At 43.3% G+C, this 14,506-nt stretch overlaps 1 protein-coding gene across 1 annotated transcript in view; it reads right to left on the minus strand.

Annotated features, from left to right (window-relative positions):
- Positions 1–13,020: 13,020 nt before the first annotated feature.
- The window catches only part of EVA1C (eva-1 homolog C (C. elegans)), a 55,902-nt gene continuing 54,416 nt past the window's right edge, over positions 13,021–14,506 (minus strand). The window contains exon 8 of the mRNA XM_015415543.1: positions 13,021–13,433. Within this exon, the coding sequence (XP_015271029.1) occupies positions 13,021–13,433 (413 nt within the window). The remainder of the gene's footprint in view (positions 13,434–14,506) is intronic.

The raw sequence follows: 14,506 nt of genomic DNA on the forward strand, positions 1-14,506 counted from the left end.
GGAACACACCCCTTTCCAAATCAGCCTCTGATTTCCTTTGCTTCTGATTATCAGCCAACAGCCCCTCAGTTATTTTTCTTCAGTTGTTGGCACTCATCAGTTGAAAAAGAGAAATACAAGTTGGATGACTTTAAATTTTCCAGACAAAGATACCCAGCAGATTTATGTACATGTTGAGCAGCTTAGAGGAAAAGATAGAACTGAGTGGAACTTCATAACATAAAAGCTAAGAAGATGAACAGCAGTCTTCCAGTGCCACCTTCTGGTATCCATCAGCCAAAGACATCTGGAACCCCAGGAATGTGGGGCCACTAACACCCATCTCTGCAAACCATTCTGTAAGAATATCATAGTATAAAGACCACTAAGAAGTCTGTGTTGTGGTCCTAAACTCAGTACATCATACTTCAAGTAAAGGGTGCCAGAACTGGGATATTAAATTATCTTCCTTAGTTTTAGTGGAAATGGTATACCACAGAATAATCAAGTGGGTTCTGTTGCAAAATAGAAATGAGTATGAATTTCTACTGTTATTGTGGGAGTAAGACAGACTGAAAGTGCTCCAAATACATAAATAATTCCAATCTGTTGAGGTGTTCTTCAAAATCTTGCTAGAATAATTAATTACAATTAAAATAGCCCAGTCCTTTTACGCACCCTTGGCAGATGGCTGTGTTGCAAAAAATACTTGCATGCAAAGGTATCTTGCTTGAGATATAAACCCAGATGCCAACTTTGCTGCCACATATACCCAGACAACACGATCACTGGACCTAAGAACATCAACTACAACATCTCAGGTTTATTCAAATGCTCATCTTCAAATGTTGTATATGCCATTAAATGCCAACAATGCCCTTCTGCCCTCTACATAGGGCAAACAGGTCAAACCTTATGCCAAAGGATAAACAGACACAAATCTGATATCATGAATCAAATCTGAGAAACCTGCAGGAGAACACTTCAGCCTTCCAGGACATTCAATGGGGTACCTCAAAGTAGCTGTTTTATTACAAAGGAACTTCAGGAAAAGACAAGAAAGGGAAATTGCTGAGTTGCAAGTTATTACAACACTCAGAACAATAGAATTCCCAGGACTCAACAGGGATATTGGTTTCTTATCTCATTGCCTATCTAACTCATTCAGTCTTTACATATGTATTCTCACCAAAAAGCACTATACGTCCTCTGTAATTTTGTATATTTCTGTTTTGGAATAGTATATTGGAATAGCAGTTGTAATATTATACAATGAATATTGAAATATGTTTATCTGACATAACATTGCACCCAACCTCTCAGAAAAGGACGCTGTTAGTTAAATCCATGTTTGAGGGGAGAAGAATAGAGCATAACAACAGAGTCTCAGTTTACTAAGTATGTAATGTAATTTGGAATGGTAGATTCAAATGTATTTTGCTGGTCTGAGGGCAAGTTAATAACACAGCCAATAGCCCCCACCTCAAATAAAAAGATGCTGCAATGTGGCCTCCTTGCTTGAAAGGAGATGGATAGACCCTAATGACAGCCTCTCACAATTAAGGATACATCAGTCTCCAATTCTAGCATTTATTACCTTGGCTCTGTTTCCTCCCTCCCTGTAGCAATAGAACAAAGTCAGAGTCCAGTGGCACCTTTAAGACCAACAAAGTTTTATTCAAGGTATGAGCTTTTGTATGCATGCACATTTCTTCAGGCACAAACTGAAGAAGAGCCTGAAGAAGTGTGTGTGCACAAAAGCTCATATCTTGAATAAAACTCTATTGGTCTTAAAGGTGCCACTGGACTCTGACTGCCCCCCCCCCCGTTTGAACCCAAACGGACAATAGCCATAACCTAATCTTATTATTCTTTTAATCTGTTAAAAACCTCTTCATTATTCTGCATGCTAATTCACTGCCCACCCTCTCTGTGTATAACTCTTATTTCTGTTTCCATTTCATTGTGTCTAAAGAAGTGTGCGTGCACACAAAAGCTCCTACCCAAAGGTGTCTCAGAGCGGCTTACAAACTCCTTTCCCTTCCCCTCCCCACAACAGACACCCTGTGAGGTAGGTGGGGCTGAGAGAGCTCTGACAGAAACTGCTCTTTTCCAAGAACAGCTCTTATCAGAACTACGGCTTGCCCAAGGTCATCCAGCCAGATGCAAGTGGAGGAGTGGGGAATCAAACCCGGTTCTCCCAGATTAGAGTCTGCACACTTAACCACTACACCGAACTTTGTTGGTCTTAAAGGTGCCACTGGACTCAAACTTTGTTCTGTTTCTTGGGATATGTGTAACATTTTTAGTATTCTGCATAATATGCATATTAACTTGACAAATAATAATTATTTTCTTGTTCCACATTGTGCATCTATATTGCCAAGTTTCTTTGTGCAGTTCAGAGAATCTAAAACCACCATTACTAAATGCTTCATGTCCCTGACTGAGTGAAGCATGATGTTTCCAATCTAGATCAAAATGCAAACAGAGCAAGACTGCTGATTTTTCCACTGCTTACTCAATGGCTTTGAGGTTTTGGTTACTCCTAATTATAACTACAGACAATGAGAAAGGAACTTACCTTGAAACTCTCTGGGTATATAGCATGGCCCATAGAATGAAATGTATCTGATTACATTTCTCATAACACAAACATGTTAGTCAACAGTCATCTCTCTGCTAGTCTGCACTGTGCAACAGTATATGCAAAAGCATTGGTTTTGAAACAACTGAAACACATTGCTTGGGTGAATCAAAGAGAAAGAGCTATTATGTACTCCACTACTGCCTGTCAGCTCTGAGGACATGTATTGCTTTTTATTATGCACCGGCAAGGACACCCTGTACTGCAGTAAAACGTGTTAGGACCTAATGTGAGGATGCTGATAGAAAAGCTAGGAAACTTGGCATTTCCTTCAAAAAACAAACAAACAAACCCATGCAATTTCTTAAGGATTATGTTTGAAAAACAAAAACAGAACATCACAGTCAAGTAAGAAATAATAAACCAAAATATAATTAACCACATTTTAACAAGGTGTTTTCCATTTATAACATTTTAATAGGATACTGTTTTGCTGAGAAAAATCATGAGTGTGTTTTGCTGGTCTTAAAAGTGTATATTTCTTGAGAGCCAGTTTGGTGTAGTGGTTAAGTGTGTGGGCTCTAATCTGGGAGAACCAGGTTTGATTAACCACTCCTCTACGCCCAGCTGCTGGATGACCTTGGGCAAGCCATAGTTCTGTCAGAGCTGTCCTTGAAAGAGCAGTTCTCTCAGAGCTCTCTCAGCCCCACCTACCTCACAGGGTGTCTGTTGTGGGGAGAGAAAGGGAAAGGAGTTTGTAAGCAGCTCTGAGGCTCCAAGTGAAGGGCGGGGTATAATCCAAACTCCTCCTCCTCTTCTTCTTTTTATTTTTCTTCTTTTTATGGCAAAAATAATGTGTGACATTAGCAGTGTGTTCCACTGTAGTGCATGAAGAGCGTGATGTGATGCCTTTCTATCTCTTCCTCTCCCCCGCCTTCTCTTCCTTTGATGCCATGTCAACGGAGACCTTTGGGAGAGGATAGGTGCAGATGCATGTTCCATGCACTCTCTGCTCTACCTGTGCAATATAGAAAGGGAAGACAGAAGTATTTGTGGGGCTACTGTAGGCCTGGGATTCACAACACTGTATAATTCCTGCTTCTACAGAGACACTTGCTAATATAACCCTTTCTAATGGGGGATTCAATTCAATAAATGACACACCCTTATGCCTTGGCAAACAAATGTGAAATTGCTTCAAAAGTATAGGGAAAAAATCAAGGTGTTAAACAGTTTTCAATATAACAAATATTTATCTTAAACCTAACAATTTTACAATTAAAGATGAAACTGAATGATAATGTCTATGAACATAGCAACATTTGAAGAAACAGGATCTTCAGTGCCCTTCAGGAAGAGCACGCAGAACAAACGCAAATTTTAGCAAACGGTGCCCATTAACACAAAGAAAAGTCCAAAATATTCACTTAAAGAAATGGACAGCTACTTCTCGCCCACATGCTCTTCAATGGTGCTTGCTGCTTAGGGTTTCCAGGCCTTTACTGGGCTTCCAGCGGGTGGCTCCCAGTTCTGTCCTGGGATCTGACTGTGTGTGCGCAAAGCACGGGCACTGCAATGATGTCACCTGGAAGTGACATCATCACACTGGGCACGTCACAAGGTGACACTCTAGTATTTGGGCCACCGCAGCTCCTGTTAGACGTATACATGAACACATATAGCTGCCTTGTTCTGATAATTGTCAGACCATTGGTCTGTCATGGTCAGTACTGTCTACTCTGTCTGGCAGCAGCTCTCCAGTGTCTAAGGGTCAAACTAAATGTGACAGTGAACCTGTAGCCACCATGAGGGCACTGTCTCCATTTGTGAAAATAGCGATGGCCCGCAGTGCAGAGCTCCCCCCCCCATCCTGTACCTTTTCAAGTGCCAAAATAATTTCAGCCTCCTCCCAGGAAAGCACTCTGTGCCATCAGCCTGATCAGGATCATGCCCTTGTGGCATTTAAAAAATCACGTTAAAATTGTGACGGTGTTCTTATGAGGGCTACGAGTTCACTGTCATCTTTAGTTTGACCCTCAGACAGAGGTTTTTAACATCATCTGATCCTTGAAATGGGACATGCCAGGGTTTGATCCTGGGACCTTCTGCACACAAAATTCTATCACTGAGCCATGGCCCACCCTTATCTGGCTCCATCTCATCTTCCAGGATGGACTAAAGCCATGTTGGTAGATGAACAAGAAACATATTCCTATAACAGCTGGTTAGACCTTGTAGTTTAGCTCAGTGCTCCTTAAAGCTTTACTTTGTTGGAAAACAAATGTTTATACTCAAGCTTCTTTGGCACATACATTAGAAACTTGTAGTGATCTGCATTAAGAATAGCTGCCCTAAACCGTAAAATCAGCCTAATCCTACAGAACAACAAAGACACAAAACCACCACCCAAATCCATTAAACTCTTAAATCACAGTGGGTTCTGGGGCAAGTTCTTTCAGCTCCCAAATGATTGTGCAAGCTGGACAGAAAGCTTCCAAGCTTGTTCAACTTGTTACAATTAAATGGATTGTGTAACATGGCAGCAAGGTACTATGCCTTGCTTATGCCAAACCAGTTGAATGGCCTCCAAAGATTTTCCATTTCCAATCTTCCTTCATCCCTGACATACCCGTGTTTTGTTTTTCCAGTAGCTTCAGGTCCTCACTTGAGTGAGAGGAAAGCTGAGAGTTCCTTAAATGTCAGGCCACACCTATTGTACTCTTCTCTGCACCTTTCCAAAAACTGTGCCCTGGCTGGTTGATTACAATGGTTTCTTGAAAAATGTCACCAAAGTGCATACTTTGGGACTCAGACAAATGTTTTACAAGCAACAGCTGAATGCGTTTGGATAAAAGGCTGGAGTTTCAAAAAGAACTAATTTTCAGCTTCTCTCTCTCTCTTTTTTAACCTTAGCATGGGCATTCTTTACAACTTTGGATTTCTAGGTGCCTACCTATTCAAAGAAGCACACCACACAGGGTTGTTTTTAAACCCATAAAACAAAACCTGGTCTCCCTAAAACATTTACATTAATCCATTCAGTCCTTAAAGTTATTTGTTGTAACAGAATGTGGTGGTTTCAACTGCCTGCAGAAAGAAACATGACCCTAATAACAAAATACCTTCAGAACACAAGCAGGCAGCCAAGTTATTTTTGTAATGTTTTGTTTTCATTGCATTCTAATGCTAGAACATGCTGCTAAACCTTCACTTTCTATGCAGATATCTTGTTTTTTGCATGTTGAGCATTTTCCAGAATGTTCCACAAAGGCTGTGAGCCCAGTAGGTGATCAGTCCATGGCTCTGTAGCAGGTGGGTTGTTAGAGAAGGAACCCAGAGACCACAGCATTTCTCTGTCCCTCTGTTCTTGCTTTGTTTGTTCCTGTAAAAATGGGGATTTTGCAGCACTATATAATTTTATCCAGAATTATTACTCCTTCCTTGGTGGTCACCATTCAGAAACAGTTCTGGTCCCTCTTCCTTTTATGGTAGTTGACTGTTGGTCCTGCTTATTCTTGCAAAAGCCCAAAACTTTAGCAAGCTTCCAGTTCAGCAAGCTGCATGGTCAACATATGTTATTTAGGCTAAGGGCTATTTCTTGAGGCTGTATCCTGCTCTGAAACCCAAAGGCCCTTGCTAAGGAAAAAAAACCACAGGCACAGGTGGTTTCTCTTGAAAAAGAGCAGTTTCTGTCACTCAGCCCCACCTACCTCACAGGGTGTCTGTTGTGGGGAGGGGAAGGGAAAGGAGTTTGTAAGCCTCTCTGAGACTCCCTTGGGTAGTGAAAGGTGGGGTATAAATCCTATTTTTCTTCTTCTTCTGGAGGCTGTGTGGCTGGAGATTTAGGGGGTGGAGCCTGGGGAAGGGCAGGGTTTGGGAAGGGGAGGGATCTCATTGGTATATAATGCCATAGAGTTCACTGTTCAAAGTAGCCATTTTTTTCCCAGAGGGACATCTCTGTTGCCAGAAGAGTGGTTGTAGTTCCACAAGATCTCCAGGCCCCACCTGGAGGTTGGCCACCCTGGAATCAGTCAGCCTGCACATTTTTAAAAAACTTGGTTTCTTTTGTACAGTTGGTAGAATATGTTTTTTTAGTTTTTCCAAAAGTAGCACTGGGTTTTAGAAAAATTATATACATTTCAGAGAGATAAAATGATAAAACTAGGGATACGAATTGAGTAAATGGCACTCAGCACATATATGGCTTATATTAGTGCACAATATAGTCATGCATCCACTCAGGCTCTGGAACTTCCATACAAGCAAAGTACATAAAGTTTTTTGTTTCAAGACTCCACATATGTTGAAAGACTTACCTGTTGATATGAGAACAATTAAAATCTTTCTGGCTTTAAGGAGAAACTAAAAGAAAAAGAAAAAAACATAATGACTAGAAGCTGTTACAATTGTTTCCATTGGTATTATTCAGGTGTTATTTGGCATTATTTGTATTCATTTGCCTGTTACAGATCAAATTTGAAAATGGCCTTTCATTTTCTGTTGCAGATCTCTCATATAAAAACTGGTTTAAAACTATGCCCATTTATCGGGTACCTTTATTGTCATCAGATGCCACAATCATATGTACCTACTGTCTGTATCTCCTTGCTTTAGCTAATCAGTTAATCTATGGAAAAAAATTGATTCTAAAAGATGTCATTTCTAGTCAAGGTCCAGGAATTTTTCAGTGTTTACGTAATCTCAGTTTATGAATATAATTTATTTAGTTAACCAATAAATAAAGCTAATTGAATAAGATTATGTAAGCATGCCACAACTTCCTTTTTCAAATGGTGGAGGAAGCTACGAGGGGCTTGGCCATACTTGATTTAATATTGACCAACATGCAAGAGTTGGTAGATGTGGTGAAGGTGGTAGGGACCGTAGGGGGAAGTGACCACGTCCTCCTAGAATTTGTTTTGCTGTGAGGTGAGGGCCGAGGAAGTTTGTAGCCAGAACTGTGCGTTAGATTTTAGTAGGGCAGACTTTAGTGAACTCAGAGGCATGATGATCAGCAGACGAACTTAGCGAAATAATGATGGGTTTCAGCCAATGCTCCCTCTAAGCTGTGGAGTCTTGTGAGGAAAAATTCAGCTTTGTCAGCTACTGGCATTAAAGTTGTGAGCAAGCGATTTGGCTACAGCATAAACTAGTTTGCTCTGGAGCCATCCTTCCTGAGCCAAGACAAAAATGTGTGAGTCGGAGGCTAAAACCTGTGAGCTAGCTCACACTAACTCAGCTTAGAGGGAACACTGGTTTCAGCTAAGGAACCAGAACTTTAGGAGCAGAATCCAGACCTGCTAGAATCACAGAGTTCAGTGGTAATACTAATGATTACCTTTTCCAACAGTGGAAGACTAACATCCTTGCAAATGTATTATGCGTCCTGTGATTTATTAGCAAACCATATGTCACAGCTCAGGTGGGGTGTCACCTGACGCTGCCACCACTCTGGATTTAGGTTCCCTTGAGAAGGCCCAGAGCAACCTCCCAAGACCTTCAGACCTCCCTTTTGGCTGAATAACAGGCGTGAGGACCAGGCAGAGTGAAACAAGGAAAAGGTTTATTTTATAGGAGGTCAAACAACAAGGTGCAGAATAATAACAGTAAGTGGGTGAAAAGAAATCAAATGCCCTAACATGTCTAAATATATACTGTCCTTAGCTCACTATTCTAAGTGACACTAGACTACTCACCCTTCCCTCAGGATGAGGGTTTCTTCCTGCAGCAGCCTTCCTTCTGGCTCTGCCCTCTGGAAGAAAGAACAGCTTTCCCTCTTCCACCAGTCTCTTTTGTTCCACTCCTCCTCTTTTCCTATTGGTTAATTTTGGCTCCAAAACCTCTCAAGGCCTTCTGGGATTTGTAGGCCTAGCCTCCTCCCACTGCTACACAGGCTTCCTGGGCCTTCTGGATCCCCATTGATGCGGTCTGCACACAAGATTTGGGCTGTGGTTTGCCCTTTGAACTCACTCAATATTAACATATAAAAACACAGTAATAAGCATTAACAAATGAACCACAAATGAGATAGAAAATATACACAGTAAGGTAGCTAATCATCACAAGCTCTAATACGTTTGGCGGTCGGGAGCCCCTTCCACCACCCTGGTCTTCTTTGCCATCAAAGCTTCCATGAGTTCTCAGTAACAACTTGCATTTCTCGTTTTTAGAGAGCTTTTTTCACTTCACAGTTATGTCCATCCACTGTATGTAATCTAGCTGCCCTGGCAGCCTCTGCCTCCCCCACACAAGAATAGGTTACAAACCCAAACCCACGGGAACGTTTTATGTGTGGGTTCCTAATTACCACATAGTCAGTGAATGTGCCCCATGTTTCAAAATGTTCCCTTAAACTAGCATTGGTAGTTTCAGAGCTTAGGCCACCAACAAACAGCTTCCTCAACTGTTCTGGTTCCTTAGGATTCTGGCTCTGGGAAGATCTTCTCTTCTTGTCTTCGCATGCCATTCTAGGGAAGTGTTCTGACTCAGCTGCTGCTTCCAACAGCCTGCCTGCCTCTCCTTCTGTGCAGTGCTGACCATTACCTCTTTTCTGTCCTTCCTGCCATCGAAGTACGTGTTCTGCCAGATCTTCTCCTACAAACATAGCCACAGGGGTGTGTTCATATACAGCAACCTTCCATTGTCCGCTCCACCCCTCATATTGGATAGGCATCCTAGCCACCGGGAGGGCAATCCCTTTGGCATCCTGCAGGCGCCGCACCCATCTTTCTTCACCCGGGATGAGATACTTAGAATCCACAAGAGAGCGGTGGACAGTGGTCAACAGGGAGCCGGTGTCTCACCAGGCTGCAACATGACGCCTGTCCACAGTGACTTCCTTACGGTGGTGCTGAGGAATACATTCTGCTTTGAACTCAGGAAGAGTGGGGTGGGGCCCCACTGGCATCATGTGGTATGAGGGGGCACTTGCCTTAGGACACTGTTTTTCAAGGTGTCCCAACTCATTGCACAAAAAACACCTTGGTGGTTTCTTCTCTGCTGTTGGCGACTTCACCCCAGAACTCAAGGATACAGGTTGCTGCTCCTGGGATGGTGGTCCATTTATTTCTGGCTGCTTTCTGGGTAGGGGATGTTAAAAATGGAAACAGGGGTTTTTGATAGGAAAGCTTAGAGATCTTTTGCTTAACGCTGAATGATAATCAAATGTATTGTTATTGATAGACGTTTGAAGGATTAAGCATTTAAAGACAAGTTAGCTCTGCTCTATTTTATAAATAAACTCAAAGCAGACACACAGAGAATGCTGTCTGATAAACACAAGGGCAGCCACTAAGATGGAAAGAGGAAGTTCTAAAAAGACATTGGAAGGTGTTAACTTTACACTTAATGAGAATCAATTTATTGCTTGATGCTAAAAGATTAAGCTTGCTGGAATTTGTAGAACTAGTGGGTCTTGGTAAGAAAAAGAAGCAATACGGAGAGTGGGAATGCTTGGGTTAATCAAAAGAATGAATAAATATAACATTTAATGTGTGATTGACTTTCTTGGCTTATTTCTACATCTCTAGCTTAAGTGCTGAGCATGCATAAAAAGGAGGAAGTCCCTTATGGGGGAAAGTGACCTCGTAAGGTCAGACGGTGGTTTAAGATACAAGCTAAGAATGGACATCTCGTTGTCTGGAACCTGTTGACAGGAAGCTGATGACTGCAAATTTACCCCTGAAATGGACAAAATTGCTTAAGAGGCTAAACTTGTACTGTGTTATAAAGAAATGTTAATATAGAAAGTCTGGACTAAGCAAACTTAGCCTTATTTGAAATAAGCAAACAGAGGAAGGGTGGTCTTGGAAAATGCTGAGATAGGTATGGGAAGGGGTGAGGGAGAAGCATGTTGATTTCTTTAAGCGTTCGGATTAGTTGTACGCCCTGGCTGCCAGACCAGTGGCAGTTCAGTGGGAGGGACTTTGTTATTTTCTACATGACGGTGTCAGGTATAAAGCGGGTATTTTTGAAGAATTGGGTGTGCCTGCTTTGTTGCTGTGCACCCTTTTGCAAGAGTGTTAAATTCGATAAAAGATAATTCTGCTTCATTGAAAAAAGGTCTGTCTCCAATAAGTTATTTTCTTGGTAAGAACAAATTGCATTTCTATCAGGGAGGAGACTTAGGGAACTCCCTCTTATGCCAGTCCAGACTAGTGTGGTACCTCTGCCCTCCATAGGCTTCAGCCAGTCGCTCCGCCCATTGTCCTGCTTCTTGAAGGGTAGAAGGGCCAGTTTGGTGTAGTGGTTAAGTGCGCGGACTCTAATCTGGGAGAACCACTGCTACACAGGCTTCCTGGGCCAGCTAGGCCGTGCTTGGGTTACGCTTGCACAGCCCAGATCATGACACCATATTAGGATGGCATTATTTTGTATTTAACAAATGGTATATACACAGTATATCTTAGCATTCAGTTTCTGTGTGCGATTCCTGTCTTGCATGGCTTTCACACTGGATTCAAATTGTATTAGAAGACTGAAGCTTCTTTTGCCTAATGCCTACCCTACTCATGTGGCGGTTGAGTGCATATGCACCTGTCCCTCAACCTACCGTAGCACATAATACAAGTAACGTGGGGACTACACAGAGAAACCCAAATACCTAACAGCCTTATCCGTTGTTTTCCCCCTCACTATACTTATGGACCCATCAGCACCACCAGTGTTACATATTACGTTATATATACAGAGATGGGTGGTACATGTACTTGATCTTCCATCTTAAGAGTTATAGCGGTGGCTCAGTAATTGGGTCTGAATTGGGTCTATATGCGTGGTGATTTTCCAGTTACCTTTGAACTATGCTTGCTTTGCTTCCTGTTTATGGTGTGGTAATGGTCTGGATTTGTATATCAGTCAGAAGGTGCACATAATGAATGTACTCTCTGGCCTTCCAGTAGGTTTGATTAAAGCTCTTCAGGGTAGGGTTGCCAAGTCTATCTTCGCCGGGAGCAGGGGGCTCCCGGCCAGCGTCTTGTGCACGCGTGCGCCGCAAGCATGTCACCCAGAAGTGATGGGAGAACGCCAGGCACGCTGGGGGCGGGGCCATGGCCATACAAGGGAAAACCATAGAGTTTTCCCTTGTATGGCCGTGGCCCCGCCCCCAGCGTGCCCGCGTCACTTCTGGGTGATGCGCACGTTGGGGTGGAGTTCCCCCTGGGGCTCGATCTGGCGGCGCTGAGGAACGGGCCTCTGGGGTGGGGGTTTCCCCGCCCCCCGGGGGAACTTGGGATCCCTACTTCAGGGCAGTTTTATCAAACCCAAGACCCATCCTTGACCCTCAGGCAACAGCATGGGACCCAATGAGCTGTAAAAACATGACAGGGGATTGTGTGATATCAGAGTCACATGATAGGAAAAGAGACGCTTGAATTATGATCTCACTGGTGAGGAGCTCTGTGATGCAAGTGTACATGGAGCACTGCAAGACTAACTGGTGGAGGTGGGAAATGATCCAACCTGACTTGGGACAAGAGAGATTTCACAAGAAGGAAGAGTGTCTGAAACTACCTGTGCTAAGGGATCTCACTGCCCTGTTGCTCCACTCACTGTGTGAACAAAGCCAGGCGGGAGATGTTGTACCTTTGCTTTTGGAAGGTTTTTCCAAAAAGCACCAAAAAATGAAAGTTCTAAGGGGGCCTGTAACCCATCCAAGGGTCCCAACTCCATACAAAACAAGGTGTCCCTCCCAATTCTATAATTAATTCTTAATTTCTTTAAAAAAGACTTTTGGGCAAGTTTCTTAGCTTCCTGTTGTAACAAGACATGATTTACTGAAGATTTTCCAGCTTGGTATGAGATCACTGATTGGATATTAGGTATGAATTTCCCCCAAGCTCCATTTTTTAATTTTAAAACAATAGGAAATGAAAAGCTACCTCCCCCACCCTCAGTATATTTCTTGTTAGCTCATGAGAACTTGGGTTCTGAAAAAGAAAAGTACAGACAGCTCCAAAGTATCACCAGGAGGAAATGACATTTTTCCTCCTTTTGTTCTTCTAGTTCCCAGCAGATTGCAGCTAATGTTGGAGACATTCTGCTTAAAAGGCAGGAACACATTTATGATTTAACCTTTGATCCATTTGGTTCAGGCCAAGTGACATTTACCTACAAATTATATTGAAGAGAAATTTGCAGTCGCCTGCTTACTTCTAGCGTTTTGTTATTTATTGTGAATACCTTTTGAAATTCTTTAATACGAAGTATATTGTTTTGTAATATGGACTTTCATTTCTAAATAGTTACTGCAGTTCAAGATTATGCAAATAATATGATGCAAAAACAACAAAACACAACCTTCAGGAAATGGAACTCAGCATATGCCATACCATCCTGTATTTAAAAGTATTTTTTATTAAAATTATTAATAATATATTTTTCTTCGCAAATAATTATTAAAAAGAGTTGCAAATGCTCCTTCACAGAAGGTACATTCTTCACAAAAATAGCATGTACTATCCGAAATAAACACACTGCTGTTCATTAATATAAAATGGACTAAGGCTCCTAGTCGGAGAGGGATCCAAACCACTATTCATCCAGATTTCCTGGATGATCTGTTCTCGCCGCTCTATCCTTTCTGCGAGTTCAGCTGAGTCCAAGGAACAACGAGCAGAGTAAGATGTCCTGCAGAACCCTGTTAGTCCATCAGGAAAGTCTGAACTGGATGATTCCGCTCCCTCCTCTTCCTCTTCCTCCTCATTATTGTCACCAGCTTTGCTGTTCTTGGACACCAAGCACTCCCTCATCTGCTGCAGTTTTTCAAAGTCATTAGTGCACGACACGCGTATCACCAGAGCACAAAGCGTGAGCACTAGGCCAATGCAAACACTAGACACAAACAAGAGAGCAGCTCTTTCAGGGTGATCTGAAATTAGAAACAAAATCCCAGACTAGAGACAGAATGAAGAGGCAGTTAGGGGCAATGGTAAGATGTCAGTTCTGAAAAGCTCGGCCTTGTTATACCAGTCTTTTAATGACCAAGCCTACAGGCCGATTAGCTTGGCACAAATTCTGGCCAGTTCTGCAGTCCTGAGCTACAAGGACACTGGCAGATGATAAACAACACACTTGTCCAGATTTGCAGGCCATGGTTGTCCCTGGAAAGCTTTCTTTCCTGGCCTGGCAGCCCCAACGCTGCTGTCAAGTGGTTGCTCACCCACAGGATGGACATTTTAAGAGAAAAGGGGGATCTGCAAGATGGAAAGCCATAGCAAGCTGGACATCTGTTCCTGGGGGGAAAGCCTATTTTATAGCCTGGACCAGCCTTGAACAAATAGGAGGAATGATTCACTTTGGCTATCTAATATAGGTACCTCAGTTTAAAGGACGTATTTTTTAAAAGCCTCATTGGTGCAGTATTTTGTAGTCATTAAATAATGTTTCTTTCAGTCATATGAGTACAAGAGCCAAGGGTCTTTTGGGGCCGGAGCGTGACGGAGCACCGCTCCGGTAGCCAAGGAACTTGTGCTAATGGCAGCGGCAGCAAGCCCCGCCCCTACCTCCCCACGCTGAAAGCACTGCGGCTTGGGGGAGGCTGGAGAGCCTCACCGTCACATCCCCTGGGCCTGCACAGGAGTGCTGCGGCTCGGGGGAGGCCAGAGAACCCCACCGCTGCATCCCCCAGGCCCGCGCAGGAGCGCTGCAGCTCGGGGGAGGCCAGAGAACCCCGTCGCTGTGTCCCCCAGGCCTGCGCAGGAGTGCTACGACTCGGGGGATGCCAGGAGAGCCCCGTCGCTGCATCTCCCGGGCCCGCGCAGGAGTGCTGCGGCTCGGGGGATGCCAGGAAAGCCCCACCGCTGGCTTCCCCAGCCCCCACTGAAGCGGTAAGTAAGGGATCCGTGGGGGTGGCTTGATGGGGGGGATGGGAGAGCCTCCCTCCCTCCATCGCTTTGCCATCTTTCCCTCTCCTTTTATTTCCCTCCTTTTCTTTCTCTCTTT

Source organism: Gekko japonicus, unplaced genomic scaffold, assembly GCF_001447785.1.
Source record: "Gekko japonicus isolate JY-2015 unplaced genomic scaffold, Gekko_japonicus_V1.1 scaffold1865, whole genome shotgun sequence".
Classification (NCBI taxonomy): Eukaryota; Metazoa; Chordata; class Lepidosauria; order Squamata; family Gekkonidae; genus Gekko; species Gekko japonicus.